Source organism: Poecilia mexicana, unplaced genomic scaffold (genome assembly GCF_051168715.1).
Source record: "Poecilia mexicana isolate PSO_F unplaced genomic scaffold, ASM5116871v1 scaffold_7, whole genome shotgun sequence".
NCBI classification, from domain to species: domain Eukaryota; kingdom Metazoa; phylum Chordata; class Actinopteri; order Cyprinodontiformes; family Poeciliidae; genus Poecilia; species Poecilia mexicana.
The window spans coordinates 22983775-23001919 of NW_028263376.1; the positions used below are offsets into that span (position 1 = coordinate 22983775).

Below are 18145 nucleotides of genomic sequence, written 5' to 3' on the forward strand. Positions count from 1 at the left end.
AGATAAAGGCAGACTCCAGAGGCAGTGCAGTTGTCAAGGCCTTTACTGTAGCATATACCCTCTGAAGAATAATCATGTCATCAGCGTTTGAGTCACAGGATGCTTCTTTGTATGGTCAGAGGCTGCAGGATCCCACAAAAACGAAGGTGTCATGGAGGATTTATGCTAATACCATCCTGCGAATAATCGCCGTTAAGCCTGATAATCTAGCACTTTGTGTGGGCTCTATTCTGGGAGGTAGTTAATTTGACGTAACATTGCTCAAAATCAGGTTGCTTAACAATTAATTACCTCGTAGAGTGGCAGTTTGTTTACAGTTCACTGAGCACTGGCGCTACGCGTGTGGCGCCGTGTGTGTTTATATTTTTGGATGAATCGGTTTAATAAAAAGCTGCACCGACTGCATTGCTGCAATTAAAAAAAAAAAACAAAAAAAACAAAAACACTCTGTGGAGACATATTTCTCAGTTAAGCTAAAAAGGAAGATTTAGTCTATTACCATTACTGATAACGGCTGCACAAAGTTTTCTTACCGGTTTTGTCTGTCCTGTTCAACACCTCCTGACCCACCCCCCCTTTTCTACTCTGCACAGTGATCTGCAACTTCCGGTCACCAATATGTCAGGCTCTCGTCCTGGAGCTGGGAGAAACCGTCCAGATTCTGGAGAAGTTTGACGGTAAAAGCACTCAAATATTCAGTGAAAGCATTTGAGTTTATGAGATGATTTAACTCCGACTGTGGGCACTAATAAACAGCTGAGTGAATTATCGTATCCCCCCTTGACATTTTTCACGTTCTGTCGTAAGTAAAAACACCACTTAGTTTGTGCTGATGGAACAGCACAAAGTGTAATCACGAAGAAAAAATATACAGGTTTGGCATGCGTTTATATTCAGCCGCCTTGGTTCTGATGCCTCTAATTTAACGCCAATGCAGCCAACTGTATTCAGACATTATCTGGTTAAGTGAACAGGATCAATCTGTGTGTGTGATTATAAATATATCCATCCTGCGAAGGCCTCACATGTTCTGTGGAGAGCATTTGTAAACAAAATGTTCTCTTGTGTGCAGTTTGCTACATGCCAGCAAATATGGGGAAAAATGGTGCAAAGGCCAGGTGAGACCAAAACATTATTTAAGGTAGAAAACAAAAATCTGAACGCCACCCTAAACGCACTTTCCCCGCAGTGAAACATGGTGGTGGCAGAGGCATTATGTTGTGTGGACACAAATCAAAAAGCAGGGAGTCACTCTTTAGATTTTGAATTGCCAAAAACTTTCAAAATGCATCATTTTCCTTCCTCTTCAATAATTATGTGCTGCTTGATATTGGCCCGTCACATAAAATATAAGTTATGAACATATAAAAAACAAAAAAAATTATTAATAGCAATAGCATAATTTCTTCTCACCGCACTTGTTGTTTGATCATTAGAAGATGTTACCAAAACTGGCCAAGTTGAGAAGTCAAACCAGAAACAAACTAATACATCCGACAAACACTTACGGATTTGATAGCGCCATAATATTCTATCAATGAACAACGATCAAAACGTTTCTCATCAGAAAACTTTGAGTGTTTGTTTACATAAAGGTTGTGGTTTTTGACCAGGTGGTCCAACAGTAACAATGTGTGACAGAATCATAGTGAGGATGTATATCATAGCTGCTGGTTTGTCCATGTCATTACTTGTGAATTGGAGGCCTCAGAAAATAAATCTGACTGAATTGCTAAGCTAACCTTTTTACTTGATGTTTATATATTAAAAGTGTATGCCTCAATATTTACGAGTATTATTTTCATAAGTCTAAGGACCAGCTTTAGTCTGGACAGTTAGACACTGCTTATGTCACATGAATGGGATTATGTGTCAAAATCTTGCACTTGTACAGAGATCAAGTTTACTCTGTGCATTCAACTCAGCTTCCAGGGACTATTCTCAGTTCCTTTCAACCAAATTACTAATACATTTACTTCAGGGTCTAATTTCCAAATAGGATTTTCTTTTAGAAGCTTATCATTTAGCAATAAAAAGATAATGACCTTTATTAAAAATATGTCTTCTTTTGCTTGTTTGGTGTGCTTAGTGCTGGTCCAAATAAGCCAGTTCACTGTAGGTAGTATCACACAAGTCATGATGACTAACCGAAAGTCATTCTCTTTTTGTCCCAACTCTGCCAATGTTTCAAATGATGCGCAGAGGTTGCTTCTTCTTTTTTTTTCTTTTCTTTTTTTTTTTTTTTTTTTACAGTAAACTGGAAGCACTGCTCTCTAGTGATGAGTCACCTTTTGGCAGGAACAGCAATTACATGGAAGAATCAGACACTACTGGGAAAACAGAATCACTTCTTTCAAGGAACAGGACAAAAGACATGCTGGCCCACATAGTGGCCACTCAGATTCATGCATATCAAACCCTTAAAACCTTGTTTTATTAAGTCATTCCTCGGTCAGACACGGACCAGCACAGCTCAACACAGCAGAGTCGGGTTATGGGTTTGACCCAGCTCGAAGAAAAACAACAAAAACATTCTCAAAGAAAATTGCAAAGAAATATAAAGACAATAAAAATAGTCGGTTTATATTGACGTTACATCAATATTTTGGTCAAAGTAAATGTTTGACATAACTAGCACTGTGTTGTGCTTATAGTAGGTAAAATGCTAATGCTAATGAACAAACACATTCTCTATTGTCATCTAAAGTCATTCACACAACTGACTCACATTAACGTTACGCAGCTTTCTGTGGAAAAGATCCACTAAAGTTTCACCAGCTTGTGGTATCGTTCAGGATGACCACCCCACCTGAGAAGTCGAATGAAACTCCTTTTAATTTCTCCTCCAGCCCAGCAAACTGAGTCACAGCTTTTGACCCAATGTTTCATTAATAGACCTTATGTTCCAGCCGCATTTGGATTAAAGAAATTATATAAATGTTAAGCGTATGAGCTAAGGGAATAAGTTTCCAAAACTTGACCACCTTATTTCCGTTAGTTATAAACACAACAAGTTGCAGCTGTTTCATTGCATCTGTTTAATTCCACACAAAACTGCAAACTCCAACTTACTACTGTGGTCGAATTATTTTTATGTGTGTAAATAATAGTGCAAAGTTCTTGTAAATTACAATATATGGGTCAAGTAAAAAAAATGCCTTTGAAGACATGTGGAACCTTGAGTCAAGTTCTCTTTGTCAGTCTGGAAGAAAAGATAAAACTACATTTGATGGCACAACTCAAAGCAGACAAATGTTGCAGTATTAAAAAGAACTAATGGAGCAGTCTTAAAAAACCAGGGCTGTCAAGTCTCACACATTTCACACTTTTTACACTCTGTCACTTCTCACATCCATTTTCTCCCACGGTGAAGAACAAATTCACGACCAAAAACATTTTGTGGGATTTAAAAGAAGAGACTGACACTACTTTCTACCCAACAACTGCGAGCCATCCGGCAATGGCAAAAACATCAACTAAATAGCTCAAAAACAAAGAACAGAAGTCAAAACATTAATAGTCCCACTTTAATGCTGCTGAAATGCTACACAACTAGAATATGAAGACATGCACGCTGATAATGGCTGTGTTTTAGATACGGCAGATTTAAGTGTGAAACTGCAAGAAGCATCCAGAAAGCTATTACATTTAATGAAGCTTTGCTAACAGATGACCTAGCATATGTTAGAGATCTGTCTGTTCCGTCTATGCTTTAAGAAAACTTAGCCGCCTGCAGAAAAAAGTACAGTAATATGACCTTTATCTTCCAAGAAATAAACTTTTTCTTTCACTGTGAACAAAAAAAAAAATCAGAAGAATATTTTCAGTTTCATTTTCCTCTCAACAATCTTGCTTCATGTTTGTCCTGCCTTTTCTCTAGGTTGGTACAGAGGCTTTTCCACCAAGAAGCCATCCATCAAGGTAAACTGCAATCTGTTTTAAATTTCAATTTCAACTAGATTTTGCAAATAATAATGAAATGTTTAATCATTTCTAATTATAAAGGCTCGGTTTCTCTGCTTAGGCTGCTGCCCCTATGACACAATCCCAGATTAAGTGGAAGATAATGATTGGATTGATGGAAATATTGCTCATTTACACTTATTGTGTTTAGATTGTCAGCAGCAGCAATAGTCGTTGGACCAATGATTTTGTGGAAAGCATTTATTTCTTAAAGTAGGGTTTTGTTTTTCTTGTCTGCTACATAAAATTTGAGCTCAAGTGTCAAATTTTCTAAAAAAAAATACAGACATTATAGTTCTGCAATAAAAGATAATTTATTTAGAAATAGTTTTTTCTGCACTTTCAAGGGGGTTGCAAGTAAATGTCGGAGACTTTGTATCATAAAAAATATTAATAATCCTCACTTTACTTAGTAGAATGTAATTTCCTTCTGTGACACTGTGATGTAGGGACTTGAAGCACAGAAATAAATCTGTCTTTGCCACAGAGACCTTGTGACCAGACAAATTACACTGTAAAAAAATGTCTCTTCATTTCCCGCAGCTGTGGTTGCCAGAATTTTACTGTACGAATATGGTAAAATTTTATCATATTTATGCGGTAAAATTCTAGCAACCACAACTGTATTTTACTGAAAATTGGAGAGAATGTTTTTTTTTTTACAGTGCAAAGAACGTAGCTTTCATTTGACAAAAAAAGAAGTTTCCTAAACCACACTTCAAAAGTTGCATTTACAAAAGCATAATTTTAATCACCAGTTGTTATATTTCAATGCAAGTACCAAATTTCTTTTTCATATTGGCGTAGATTAAGAGAGAAAAAAAAAGCTTACTTTAGGAAGAATAAAAAAAAAAAAAAACAGACATTTTAGCATATTTTTCTGGTGCTAACATGAGCTGTCGGGGGGGGGAAATGCTTACCTCTGAAACTTGAAATTGTACCACAGAATTGGTTTGATAGGGGAGGAAAAAAAAAAGAACAAGAATGAGCATCTTTTCCTTAGTGACTGTTGCAATCCAAATGCAACAATACCTCTTGCATTGTCATGTCTTTGATCAAGCAAAAATAATGTTTGAAGACAAAGGAGCCCACATTCAATTCTTGTAGTTCTCTTATTGTGTATATAATAGTTTGACAGAGGCAGAGCAGTTTGGTACTTTAATGTTCAATATGAAGATATTGATAAAGAGTTTAATGTGAAACCCAAATAGCAGGGGTTTTTTTTTTTTTAAATCCATCGAAGGGCTGTATACATTTTTTTCTGTCTGCACATACTTGGTTTGAGTCTAAAGTATTAGAGGCTGAGCTGTTCTATTATGTGCTGGACTGTTTTAAAGACAGCATAAAAACTGTCAGGTCCTGGTAAATGTAGGTGTTAGCAGCCACATGCTGTCCTTCTTTACTCCCATCAGCTATTTACAGTTCTCACCAACACCCCTCCATTTTGTTATGTAGTCTGCCCACATCCATTCGCCTGTGCGGTTTCACTGTGCTGAGAGAATTTTTCCTCCTTTTTCTTTTTGTTCTCACTTTGGCCAATTCTTCACATCTGGCAGATTAGAATACAAAAAAATAAAGGCATGAACTTCAGCGTCTGCAGCTGGGAACACTCAATCTCTGAGGCCTTTCCCCTGCTAAGCTGAACCACAATAGGAATCCTGCAGGCCGCTCTGCCTCCTGTTTCTGCGATTTGTAAAAGCAGTTTGAGCTTTTCATGTTGTTTCCTTTTGTGCAGAAAATGTAAACAGGCAAGAGAAAATGTCAGAATATGAAAAAAAGAAAAGAAGGAGCTGGAAATCTGAACTCTTCGTGTATGTTTTGGGTCATTAGCTAAAATGAAAAAAAAAAATCCATTATTATTTCTTTTTACCAGTGCAGCACAAAGCACATTAAGCTGCGACTCTAACATAATAAATGACTATTTTGGTTTTATAAAGCAGGGGCATTAATATAGGCCTGTCACTCTATAACAGCTCTGCTCTTTTATCCATCCACAGGGTATTTTTCCTGTCAGCTATGTCCACTTAAAGAAATCTACAGTGACAAATAGAGGGTAAGTCGCTTCATTCATATAAATCTTTAGAAGAGGGCATGCAAACGACAATCCTCTTGGTTTTTGTTTTGTTTTCCCTTTTTGGTCAAAACTGCTTGTTAAAAGTTATCGAGCTTTTTCCTGCTAACCAAAAGAAAGAAAGGCCAGACATCCAGGTTTTCAGGTTGTTAATGTATCATGTGACTAAATCTACACGATAAAACATGTCTCAAAAAATTAATCTGAAAAGCACACAAGTCCAGTTTTGGACAGAGGATGAAAATTGAACTCCAACATCAAGAAGAACCGGACCAGCTTCTGATAGTGAGTGTGGATGGATCATGTTTCCGGTTTGCTTTGCTTCTAAAGACACATGGGGCATTTTATGGGTTCCACCAATCAGAGTTAAGCAAAAAGTAAATATAATGTGTTGTACGTCAAACTGAGATTAGTAATTCACTTTTAATCATAGGGAACCATATCTTTGTTATCTATTCTTGAGTATCATTATGAGGAAAGTCACTGGTTTGCAGATAATTTTAGTCATTTAACACTTCAGAGACCAATGCAGTTCATTTTATTTGAATAGCACCATTGTCAATTGGAATCAATTGTCACACATACAATCGATTCCAGTTGAACAGAACAGCAGCTTGCAGTTCCACCAGTGTCAGCTCATTGATGTTGACATCACTATGGGCAGAAATTATTTGGCCACAGTTGCACTGATCAGAGTACGAACAGGAACAAAAAATTAGCAGGCCTTTTCACTCTTTGACTTAATTTGACATCACTCAACAATCTGAGGCTGGCTATTCTCTGGGACATTTGATTTTGTAGAAGTTTCACGTCACCTTGAAGGAGTATCCACACGCTTTGTTCACGGGGTAAGAACACTTTACAAGGCACTGTAACTTTGTCCTCTAATTGTGCTGCAAGAAAGGAAGGCTTCTCACTCAAACAAGTAAAAGTGCAGACTTTCAGATACACATTATTATACTTCCTCGCTGCGGGAGCAGTTCTTTGGGAAATCTGCTCTTTGGGAAATTTGCTTCACTGTTTAATGAAGTTAATGAGGTGACACACCTACTGCATCTGCGTAGTTTTCCCAAAGCATCCCTGCCAAAGACAATCAGCCACCCACACTGTGTTACAGATGGAGATGCTCGCCTGGTACTATAAACTTTATGCAGTGCTACATTTAATTCTCTGCAGCACACTCAAGAGCTTTGCGAGCAAAGTGCAAAGCACCACAAGAGATCTGACCTTTACTGATGTGTTTCCTGTTACCAAATTACTCATACTTTCTAGAAAATAAATGAATCAAACATTTGGAGAGGCCTCCTCTTTGTCACATAATCGTATCAGAAAAGTGATGCAAGCTATGGACGAATAATGCTAAATGTTTGCTGTGGTCAGTATAACATTCTGAGCGACCACATGATGAATGTGGAAACACGGAAGGAATATCTGTTTTTTTTTTTAATTTAGCGCATTGTTAAATATTCTGTCTATAACCAGACTAATTCATATTTCTGTCTAGAAATATAATAATGTTTTGCAGCATTTGTGTTGGAATACTGGGTTTCATTGGTTGATAGGTTACACAGAAAAGCCTGTTTTAGTTTTCTTGCGACCAGAGTTGGAGCCCTGGTTCAGAAAGAAGAGCAGCTAGTGCTGTAATAAAAATGATTTAGGGATCTCTCGCCTTCTTAATCTGCATGTTAACATTTCAGGCAATGGTGAACTCCACAATTTCATGATCTCTGTGTGTGCATATGTTAGAAATTATACCATAAATTTGGAGGTTGAGACGTAAATCACGTAAATCGGCAATTTATGCAGGGTCAAGTTTAGATTTTTTTCTCTTTTAACAATAAACACCTTCATTTAGGAACTGCATTTTGTGTACTTATGTTGTCTTTTAGGTACATTTAAAATGGTGTGAAAATGTGATGTCGCCTTTTGACATCACTCCATGTTTTAGCTTAATGACTGGTCTGCAGCTCTGGCTGTATGTTTAGCATAATTGTCCTTAAGGAAGGTAAACATTTTAATATGGCAGATTAATATGGCAGTTGGTCAAACCCTACGAGGCATTAGCAGTGCTTCGGTAGATAGCTTATACAACAATGTAACCACTGGAGAGTAATCAGTGTTGATTAAAAAAAAATGTTTAAGCAAGATTTTGCCCATTTATTACAATAACACATCTTTAAGTCAAATTGTCTCAAAAGTACCTGAATGTAGCACAGACAGCTGTGAGGAAAATCTCTTTTCCTCTAAGTTGCATTTTATGTCATGTTTGGATGCTACAGGTAGAAAATCTGTCATCAGCTCATTTCTTTCCTGTGCCAGAGATGTTTGTTGATGTTGTTTGAGGTTCGTAATTCAGTTAAGTGGAGAGCGAGCTATATACCTTAGAGCTGAGAATCCGCCCTGTATTGTTATCACTTCATAAGGTTGGACTTCAGAGTGTTTCCCCATAAACAAACGTACTGAAGTTTGTATTGTGGCAACAGTGGAGAAGCTTAAGGACTGTAACTTGGAGGTTACTGTATCTCGACACACACACACACACACACGCACACACACACCAAAGGGCAATTCACAGTCTAAAACATTCATGGTTTTAGACTGTGGGAGGCAGCATGGGGAGAACATGCAAACTCCATGCAGAAAGATCCCAGGGTCTCGGTCCTGGGGATTTGAACCCAGGACATTCTTGCTGCAAAGGAACATTTCTACCAGCTGCTCCACTGTGCAGCCCTATTTCTTCACCAATTATTACCATTTGTGTCTATGTTATTGGAACACTTGGAGTCATAACATGCAACATGTGAAAAGCAATGTGTAATTTAAACATATATTTTTTTCTTCTTCTCCATTTTCACTCCAGGCTGTGTGAGACAGTGGTGCCTCTGGAGGATCCCATCATCACAGAGACCACCTCAACGCTGCAGGAATGGGGCATTCTGTGGAAGCAGCTCTATGTGGTCAGTAGCTATGTGTTACAGCACATTTTGCGAAAGGACATAAAACAATAACAGCGTGTGCGGTTTTAACTCTACTCAGATATCCAAGGGAGCTAAAACATCAAGGGCAAGGAAACTGCATAAATTGTTGTGTAATTTGCATTTCTAGGCAGGATAGGGGGTTCTGATGGAGGCGTTTTGCTTTACCTAAACTGCAGAACTAGGTATTTACATAAAATATTACAGTGGAAGTCCCTTAAGTTTCTGTCTCACAGCATATTGATCTGACCAGTGGGCTGAACTTTCTTTACAATAAATATTTGAAAAATATGTATCTATATTTACAACATGGGACTAGAGCTCGTGTTTGGGCAGATAAAGGCCGCCGTGTCCTATTTCATGGTGCGTCTTTCCGGCATTGATTGATCCTGGGCTGCTTCATGCAGCTACTGCATCCTCTTAAGATCCACTGACTCTAGTCAGGCTTTACTTGTTGGGGGGAAAAAGTGATTACTGGGAAACCAGAGCATCTTTAATCCCACTAAGTGTCGAGGGGGCAGGCAGACGTGGTTGGTGGGGTTTAGAGATTGGAGCTGAGTGGCTACGTTGCAGAGCTGGCTCTGAGTTTTTACATAACCTTTCACTGAGGACTGCTCATGCTCTGAGCAGCTAAGCAGCCGGAGGCATTGGTGTGATGATGTAACTTCCACTGAAGCTTGACTAATGTGAAGCCTTGATTTAACTGTGCTTGTTTTGTGCCCACCCCCTGAGTGGAATGGGCCGTGTTGCTACAGTCCCATCCATAATAATAGGATGTTGCACTGGGTAGATGTTTGTAGGTTTCACCTCACTGTTGCCTATTAGGTTTGATGGTGTTACTTCAGGGAGCAATGACCTAAGCATAACTGTGTATTTCTTACAATGTGCGTAATTAGCCCTACAGAAGCGAGGCCCAAAAGGACTCATCAACCCTGACAATTTTCTTTGTTTTCACCAGCCAGCAGCCTATGAGAACATGCAGTGTTTATCCTCATTAAACTTACATGGCCATTGTGGAGCACTTAATCTTTGCATTTATGTAAACAAACCTGGGTGCTAATGTGGCTTGACGTACCATTAGGGAAAACAGAACATAGAGAAATTAAAAGTGTTGTCCTTGGTTTATGAGAAATGATGATGAAATTATGTTGAGGTCAGAGCAGACATGTAAGGGAAGTTTGTTCTGCTTAATTAGTTCATTAACAAAACCTGTGGGCTCAAAACACAGTTATACGACTTATAGGACTTACATATGCTGGCAGAGGAGTGGATCAGAGCACCTTAAACGAGGCTTTATTGTCTTGATTGTGGACACAGACCTACTTAGATGCAGACATGTTGCCAGTATCAGCTTCATTCATACATGCAAAACAGGACTCTTCCCATCTACTTAGAAGCTATCACCTATAAGCTAAACAACAGAGACCTAACTATGGATATACAGTGTCTTTAAATATGGCACCCTATGGAACAACAAAAAAACTTTAAATACTTGACAAAAGTTTGATTTTGTGTTTGTTGAGTACATTTGGTGTCGGTTTGCACATGTGAATTAATATTCAGCAGCTTTAAATGTTTGCTGCTGCAAAATATCTGTCTCATCTGAACAAAACATATGCTTACAGTATAAATCCCACTTTCAGCAAACTCAACAGGTTGCAGTTTGTGATATTTTGACAAAAGGTAATTTATTTCTAGCATGCCTTCCCAATTGCTGAAAAACTATCTGATGTGACTCAAACAATTTAGCAAATGACTGTGGGCTAAGTTCTTCCAAAGCGACGTGAAAAGGATGCCATTTGCGCAGGTTATCTTGGTCTAACACATTGTTTGACGGTCTAGAGCACATGTTTCAAAATCAAGGTTCAGGGTCCACATCCAGCCCGCCAGAAGTTTTTCTGTGGCCTTTAGTCTCAAGAGAGCCACGTAAATAGAAATTTCAAGATTCTAGTTTAGTGCTTAAATGCTATCCAAATTACATCAATATTAAAAGATGTTCAATTTTAAAATGTACTCATCAGATGCAGAGTAGTCTATTAATATTTTAACAATTTGCTTTTAACAATACATTCTGTCCTTTGAGGACATTCGTGATCTTGACATGGCCCAAAAACAAAATTAATTTGGCACCTCTGGTCGAAAGCATTTGAGTGGCCAAAAAGTAAAAACGTCTTTGGGTGAATTTATATTATATAGTGATCCTGCTGCTGTTACATAATTATAGTTTTCCTGCTACCATTCTTTAGCTTAGTTAACCTGTTTATGTCTTAACCGAGTCGTCTTCGGCTTCTTTAATAGAAACACAAGGTGGATCTGTTTCATAAACTGCGCCATGTGATGAACGAGCTCATCGACCTGCGTCGGCAGCTCATCCAGGGCCACCTCGCTCAGGACCAGACTCGTGAGATCAAGAGGCACATCACCGTACGGCTGGACTGGGGAAACGAGTGAGTAATAACTTGACAACTGTGTTTAATCAAGTGAGTGTGGCAAATTGACGGCATCCTCGACTGTAAACATTTGTTCCTAATTGTTGGCTCCAGAAGAATCAGTTTTTATATTTTGGCAGCAGGGTGATGTACAGCGCAGGATGTGGGTGTGCGGCGGTACCTCACTGATGGAATTTCATGGTCATTTAGAAGATCAGTGACTCTGAAGCTGCTTATAGTCAATGCAAATCCGCCTGCAGGAACTTTACAGTCATCTTCTTCAAACTCCAGCTGAGCTTTCTCAGGGATCTGTAAGAGAGAGAAAAAAAAAAGATATGAGGGATTCAGCTCAGGAGCATTAGTTTGAATAAGATTGTACATTAATACACTCTTTTGTCCAACTGAAGTGCCTGAAAGAGCAGAAAAAGTCACAGAGTCTGTGATGTGTCATACTTTGCTTGTAGCATCGCTGAAGTATGCAATGAGCAGGGATCAGAGAATAGTTCTGATCTGATTTTATGGTTAAAAAAGGGTAATGTCTACATAGATATTATTTAAGCCTTTGAAGCTACAGGATCTTGCCTACTTTAGGAAATTCATTATGCTGTATAAACGTAGACTGTATATGAATGTTAATGCACCATTAAATTTACATACTGTTCCAGGTTTATTTCCATGAAGTCTTAAGTTGTTCCCAAAAGAGGGACTAACACACAATTAGCCTGGTGGTCACAATGTCATGCCCGATAAGTGAACATGTCTAACACCTGTAATGTGCTTTTTTTTCTCTCTCTCTCTCTCTTTGTTTTATTCCCATTGATTATTTTCTATCAGGCACCTCGGCCTCGACCTCGTTCCCAGAAAAGAGTTTGAAATGGTGGATCCGGATCAGATCAGCGTGTCGGAGTTATACAAACTGGTAAAAAAATTACTGCTCATCTTTCACATGTTTCAAATACATGTCCGCTTCTTGGACTGTGAAATGGTGATAAAGTGTCCCTGCAGCTTGCATTAAGTGTATTTATAGCAATGACTAAGTGACTAGCACACTATGAGCTCTTGTACCTACAGTGTACCTTTGTGCTATTGCACCACTGGGATTTTCAGACAGGAAAGTGTTGTTGGATGTCTAGGGATGTGTGAATGTACTGATTATCAAACCATCCATAAGAAGATGACTCAAAAACAAAACAAAACAAAAAAAAAAAACAGTGAGTGAGAGAGCACGATTTTGCCTTCGGAGCCATCTCATGTTCTGTCAGCTTGTGCCTTTATTGCATGCATGTGATTCTCGCAAGTTTGATGGTTTGCTGTGAATGCAAACATAATGCAAAGTGACAGCCCCTAGTGGAGCTATAGGAAAGCCCACACATAAACATTTTTAAACATAAATTACATATTTTCCAAGCCAAAAGCCACTTGAGAGACACGCTTCTATAAATAAATAATGGCTCCAATGTAGTTTAGTTGTAGTGATGTGGGACTTCCAAACCTATACACAACCAGGGAGAGAGAGAGAGAGAGAGAAGACTTACTGAAGCAGATCCAATTTTAGAAACATTACAGCACAGATGTTATGAAATCTAATGTAATTCTGCTAGAGACTGTTATCTAGGAGGGAGATCCTTTCTGGTCAGTAGCTGCAGCTCCATATGCTGGTGAAAACATTGTCCAACTGCCCTGCAGCCTCCCATTATCCCATTGCCATGTTTCTCAGCTTTACACGCAGAATGTTTGTGCACTAAATGCTCTGTGCAGAAACAACAGTGTAGCTGCTCGTTGCCAGAAAGCCTCCTGACTCTGGTGATGAAAGTGAGCTTGTCTTTGGCAGGGCACAAGGCCTTGGCGCCTCTTCGGATATGGGTGTTCTCTCAGGCTGCCGAGCAGAGAGCGCTTCGCCTGTGAGTGTATGTGTGGGGGCGATGCCGGCTTTGTCCTATTCCCCTGCCCACATGCTCACGTTTCGCCTCGTGTGGGCTTCTCTTTGCTCTGCAGGAACGCTAGTGTAGCCGTTGTGCAGCATACGTAGGTGAAATCTTGTCAGATTTGAAGAATCGAGAGAGGCATCATCAGGCCCTTATAGTGCTTCTGAGGCTGCTGTAATGTAAATAAGTTCAGGGCTGTGTGGGATGTGTAAAAACTGAATAGAGGGATCTAACACTTCTTTCCTTTGAAATGTACGTTTTTTTTTAGCATGTATCCAGCAGACACTGTGGTCAGCAAAGCACAAACCAGGTACAGTTGTTTTTAACGCTCTTTATTTATCAAATTGTCACACTTTTTATCCTCTTCATCTCTTCTCAACTCCCATTTTAAATCTGTTTTCTGAAAGAATATGTAACAGAAGAATATCCATATCACTTCTAGACTTCAGTTTTGGTTTTCCTGCAGCATATTACTGGTGGCCTCTGAGTTACTCAGACCAAAGGGTGAGGGGCATTGATTCCCACTGGGATCACATATGCCCCAGTTCATGCCCCCAACTGAGAATACTTTGTCCACTAAATTTTTCTGGTGTGTGAGCATTCTGTGGCAATATGCAGCTTTGTGATCTCAGTTTTCTGTTTTTGCTACATGTTTTGTGTATCCAAATCAAACGTGGTGCAATATTTTAAGCTGTTAGGTGTTTTTTCTTAAATCTACCTTATACTGTGAAACGAAAGTAAAATTAAGAAAGCTTTATCGTTTATGATTGTTGTCGTTTGTAAAAATCAAAGTAATACAGAAAACAAAACTGGAGATGCACCAGTCAGTCTTGTCCATCAATTTTCAACTTTAATAGGTTTAAATTTTCTTTTAAAGTTATGTATACATGGAAAAAGATGTTTCATTTTAATTATTAAATGTAACAAACACTGATGATAAAAAGTAAAATTAGATGCTCCAGGTTCTATAGTTCATTAGCATTTTGCAAAATGCTAATTAAAATGCCCCAAAGAATAAGCCGTTTCTTGATAAATAAAAAAATATATATAGTTCTTTATAATCAGATAGCATCCCTAAAGTTAAAGTTGCACCAATTAGTGCTTTCCGGAAATAATTTCCAATTTTCTTTTAGGTCTGACCAGTAAATTCTGATTTTTGTCCATCTGATTGTCTTTCTTGTGCTTGAATAGGAAGCATCACCTTCTTACATATTTTACACTGCAGCAAATACAATTTGAACCCCAGCAAAGTCAAGGTACCACAGCTTTTTTGGGCATTTTTTAAAAACCCTATGGTGCAAGTATTACAGCTATGTTACATGACATACATCACACATAATGTGCCAGTACAGAATCGATGCAAGAACTCACCCCAGGATGCCAAAAGCTCAGAGCAGCTCAATTTGATGAACTCTGACCTATTTTCTGATTTGCATTTGGAGGCAATCATGTGCATAGGACTTTAAATCTTCACGTCTATATCTTTCCAGTCTGGAAAATGGAAAGATTATGATGTCATTACATACAGTATGTAATTCATACTGTATGTATGACTCTCAATGAGTAAGAACTTAACAAAAACAGTTAGCTTAACGAAAGCAATGCATTCTTCAAAAACAGAGCAGGGCTTATTGTTGCACAAAATGTTCTTTTTTCCATATTTAGACCCATATCTGTTGTTTTGTGTTCTTTAAGAAGGACAAACTAACTTGTAAAATGAAAAAAAGAAACTGCCTGATTATCACCACTTATTCATCAAAGCATGTTTTTCTAACCTTCAAATGGTTTTTACTGATCTCAAATCAAAGCGAACCAAACAACAAGGAGTTTGATGATGCATGTACAAACCATATGAGGTTGAATTTTTCCGTTCTTATGCATTTATTTAGCAGTAAAAAAGAGACTGATTGTTCCATCAGGAATAGCTGATCAAGGGAAAACTTTCTGACTGATTGGTGCATCGCTGCTCAAAGAAGTCCTTAATCAGAGCGTATCATGTTTCCATGAGTAGCTGCTTAATTAAATGGCTAATTTGGGCAAAACTCACTGTACAGTATGGCAGAAAAGAAAATACACATGTATTTATTTATTTCATCATATAAAAAGGACAAATGTTTGACTGTCTTTGGCATAAATTTGACTTGTTAGCGGTCACTTTCCTCTTAATTACCAGGGTGACAGCATGAGGCAGCGCCATGGCGATGGTTGTCGCATCCCTGTGTCACACCACCTCTTCATCAATCTGAAGAGCTTCACCTACAACAGCATCAGTGAAGACGCAGATGTCTTCTTCTCTCTATATGACTCTCGTGAAGCCAAACAAATCAGGTACACATACCAATCCAAATGCTAATAGAGCAGCCTCCATTGGCCCCACAGTACATACTGTATGTGTGCATAAGCTGACAGACACAGTTAGACACACACGCTGTCTCAGTCCAGCAGATTGACTTAGGCACTTTGTGGCTGACAGACTCTCTGAAACTGTGAATTGGCTTCTCTTGCAGTGAGAAGTTCATGGTGAAACTGAATAAAAATGGAGGACCAAAGAATCCAGAGAAAGTTGATCGCCTTTGTGCACTCTTTACGGTGAGAAACTTTCTATTTTGACATTTGATGCCTTGTGAAAATGTTCCCAGACCTTGAAAATGATCGTATTTTGTCATGATATATTTACACGCCATTTTTTTTTTTTTTTTTTACATTCAAAAGGTGGCTGAGGAGATAAGTGAACCTGTATAGTTAGGGCCTCCAGACCAGTAGAGGGCCTCAGAGCTCTTAATTTTTTAGACAATATTGTATCTCAGAATTTTGAGCTAAAGTTAGCAAGAATGAGCAAATTTTGACTTTAAATTAATGTTAACTTGTACAGCATGTTGAAAACATGGTTCACTGGGTATGACTACAACATTAAATGAGTAAGTGGGAAATAACCCAATCCTTACAATACATTTTCAACTTTTACCGTCGAAACATATCGCTAAACAGGCTATATAGGGAATTCATTGTTGGCCTACTTGTTAAATCTATAGATAATATTTGCAGGTGGGTCCTCCAAATCAAATTATGTTGAGGATTCTGCCCTGTCAACATTTGGCCAGCTCCTCCATTAGTCACATAAAATGTATTGAAGTTTGATTTTGTAATGTGATAAAATGTGAGGAATATTTTACCATTTCTTATTCTAATAATCCAATATATTATATTAATTTTTCTTCCATAGGACCTAAGCAGTAAAGACTTGAAGAGAGACCTGTACATTGTTGCACATGTAATAAGAACTGGTAAACACAAAGAACAAACTCACTTTCTGGAGGATTAAGATCTTGTTGTATTCCTCTCAGGCACTGTCTCCTCGTTTTGTTTCCAGGTCGTATGCTGCTGAATGACTCAAAGAAAGGCCCGCCACACGTCCAGTATAGACGACCTTATGGATGTGCCGTGCTTGCCATGAGCGATGTTTTCCACACCATTACAGACCTCAAAGAGGAGAAGGACTTTGTACTCAAAGTTTACACGTGAGTATGCCGCTGAAGCTACTTGTCTGCTTTTATTTTTCTCTGATATCCCTGATGAAAATGTTGTTCCTCTCAAGTTTGCTTGGCTCACTTTGCAGTTTGGCTGTGTGTCCTTTCGGAAATAAAAGTTATAAACTCTCCACAGTAATTAATGCATGTGTGGATTTTTTTTTGTGCGTGTGTGAAAGCCTGTTTCTTCAGTGTTGGTGCTGGTGTGTTTTGACCGGAATGATAATGAAGTGTCCTTTGGAAAATCAATAGCTCCTCGCCCTGGGTTGGATATAGGGCACCTGGCATGTTGTGAATCTGGCTTCTGCTGTTAGGCTTCGCCACAGATAGCTGTTCCTTTCCACCGGCCAAGAAAGTGGAGGAGGGAGATGGAGAGGAAGAGGCAAAGAGATGGAGCGGGATGACAGAAAGATAATTGAGCAAAGTTAGAGGACAAAGCAACATAACACCAAGCTCAGCATATTTTCTCATCAGTCAACAGCTTAAATGTCACCTTGTTGCCTCCTCTGTGGGTCAGAGGTCATTCACGCACTTATTCCATTTAGTTGCATTAGGACAACACCACGGCGCCTCGTGAAAGAAAGATTTCTTGAACAGAGAGCTTATGTCTTTATTGGATTTCTCCGGCAACGTGAAGAGCTCCTCCTTTTAAAAAAGTAAGCAGTGATTCAGTGCTGCTGCCTCCAAACTGTCGGCTCCTATAAGGCTCCAGTCTGTGCATTTCCTCGTGCCTTTCCCAGGGGCCTTTGGGCCCTCAGTAATGAAAAAGGCTGGTAGAGAGCTGGCTGTCAGGTTTGCTTAGTGAGCTGTGCATTTGGGCTAATGTGCTGCTTGATAGCAACTCCCCCTGCTGCTACCTTTTCTCCAGGATGAAGTCTGCTCTGGGACGCATGCTGTTCATGTGGTCCCCGTGCACACAGTCCTAAAACCTCCATCTGGATTTAGAAGCGGGTGAGCTGTAAACGACCCTGTCCGACTCTCTTTCTCCCCAGCTGCAACAACGAAAATGAGTGGTACCAGGTCCACGAGAACATCATCCGCAAGTCCAACACCAAGTACTCAGCTCCCAGCACCAATTATGGTAAACGTGTTTTCTGATCACAAACCTTCTAGGTTATTGTTAGGAAACATTTCTTGACTCGTTAGTTATGTACTGTGCACATTTTTCCACCTATAGGTTTAGTCTGAGATTATCACACTGTAAAAATACAGAAGAGATTAATATTGATTTAAATGTATTTATAGAGAACAAACT

General features: G+C 38.9%; 1 protein-coding gene across 1 annotated transcript in view; it reads left to right on the forward strand.

Moving 5' to 3' along the window:
• Positions 1-580: 580 nt before the first annotated feature.
• The window catches only part of LOC106908648 (dedicator of cytokinesis protein 3-like), a gene marked incomplete at its 5' end in the record, with an annotated part of 46216 nt that continues 28651 nt past the window's right edge, over positions 581-18145 (forward strand). The window contains 11 exons of the mRNA XM_088007530.1: positions 581-698; positions 1073-1118; positions 8895-8991; positions 11308-11456; positions 12273-12357; positions 13632-13673; positions 15537-15691; positions 15871-15952; positions 16587-16647; positions 16734-16881; positions 17883-17971. Coding sequence (XP_087863656.1) covers positions 581-698; positions 1073-1118; positions 8895-8991; positions 11308-11456; positions 12273-12357; positions 13632-13673; positions 15537-15691; positions 15871-15952; positions 16587-16647; positions 16734-16881; positions 17883-17971 — 1072 coding nt within the window. The remainder of the gene's footprint in view (positions 699-1072; positions 1119-8894; positions 8992-11307; positions 11457-12272; positions 12358-13631; positions 13674-15536; positions 15692-15870; positions 15953-16586; positions 16648-16733; positions 16882-17882; positions 17972-18145) is intronic.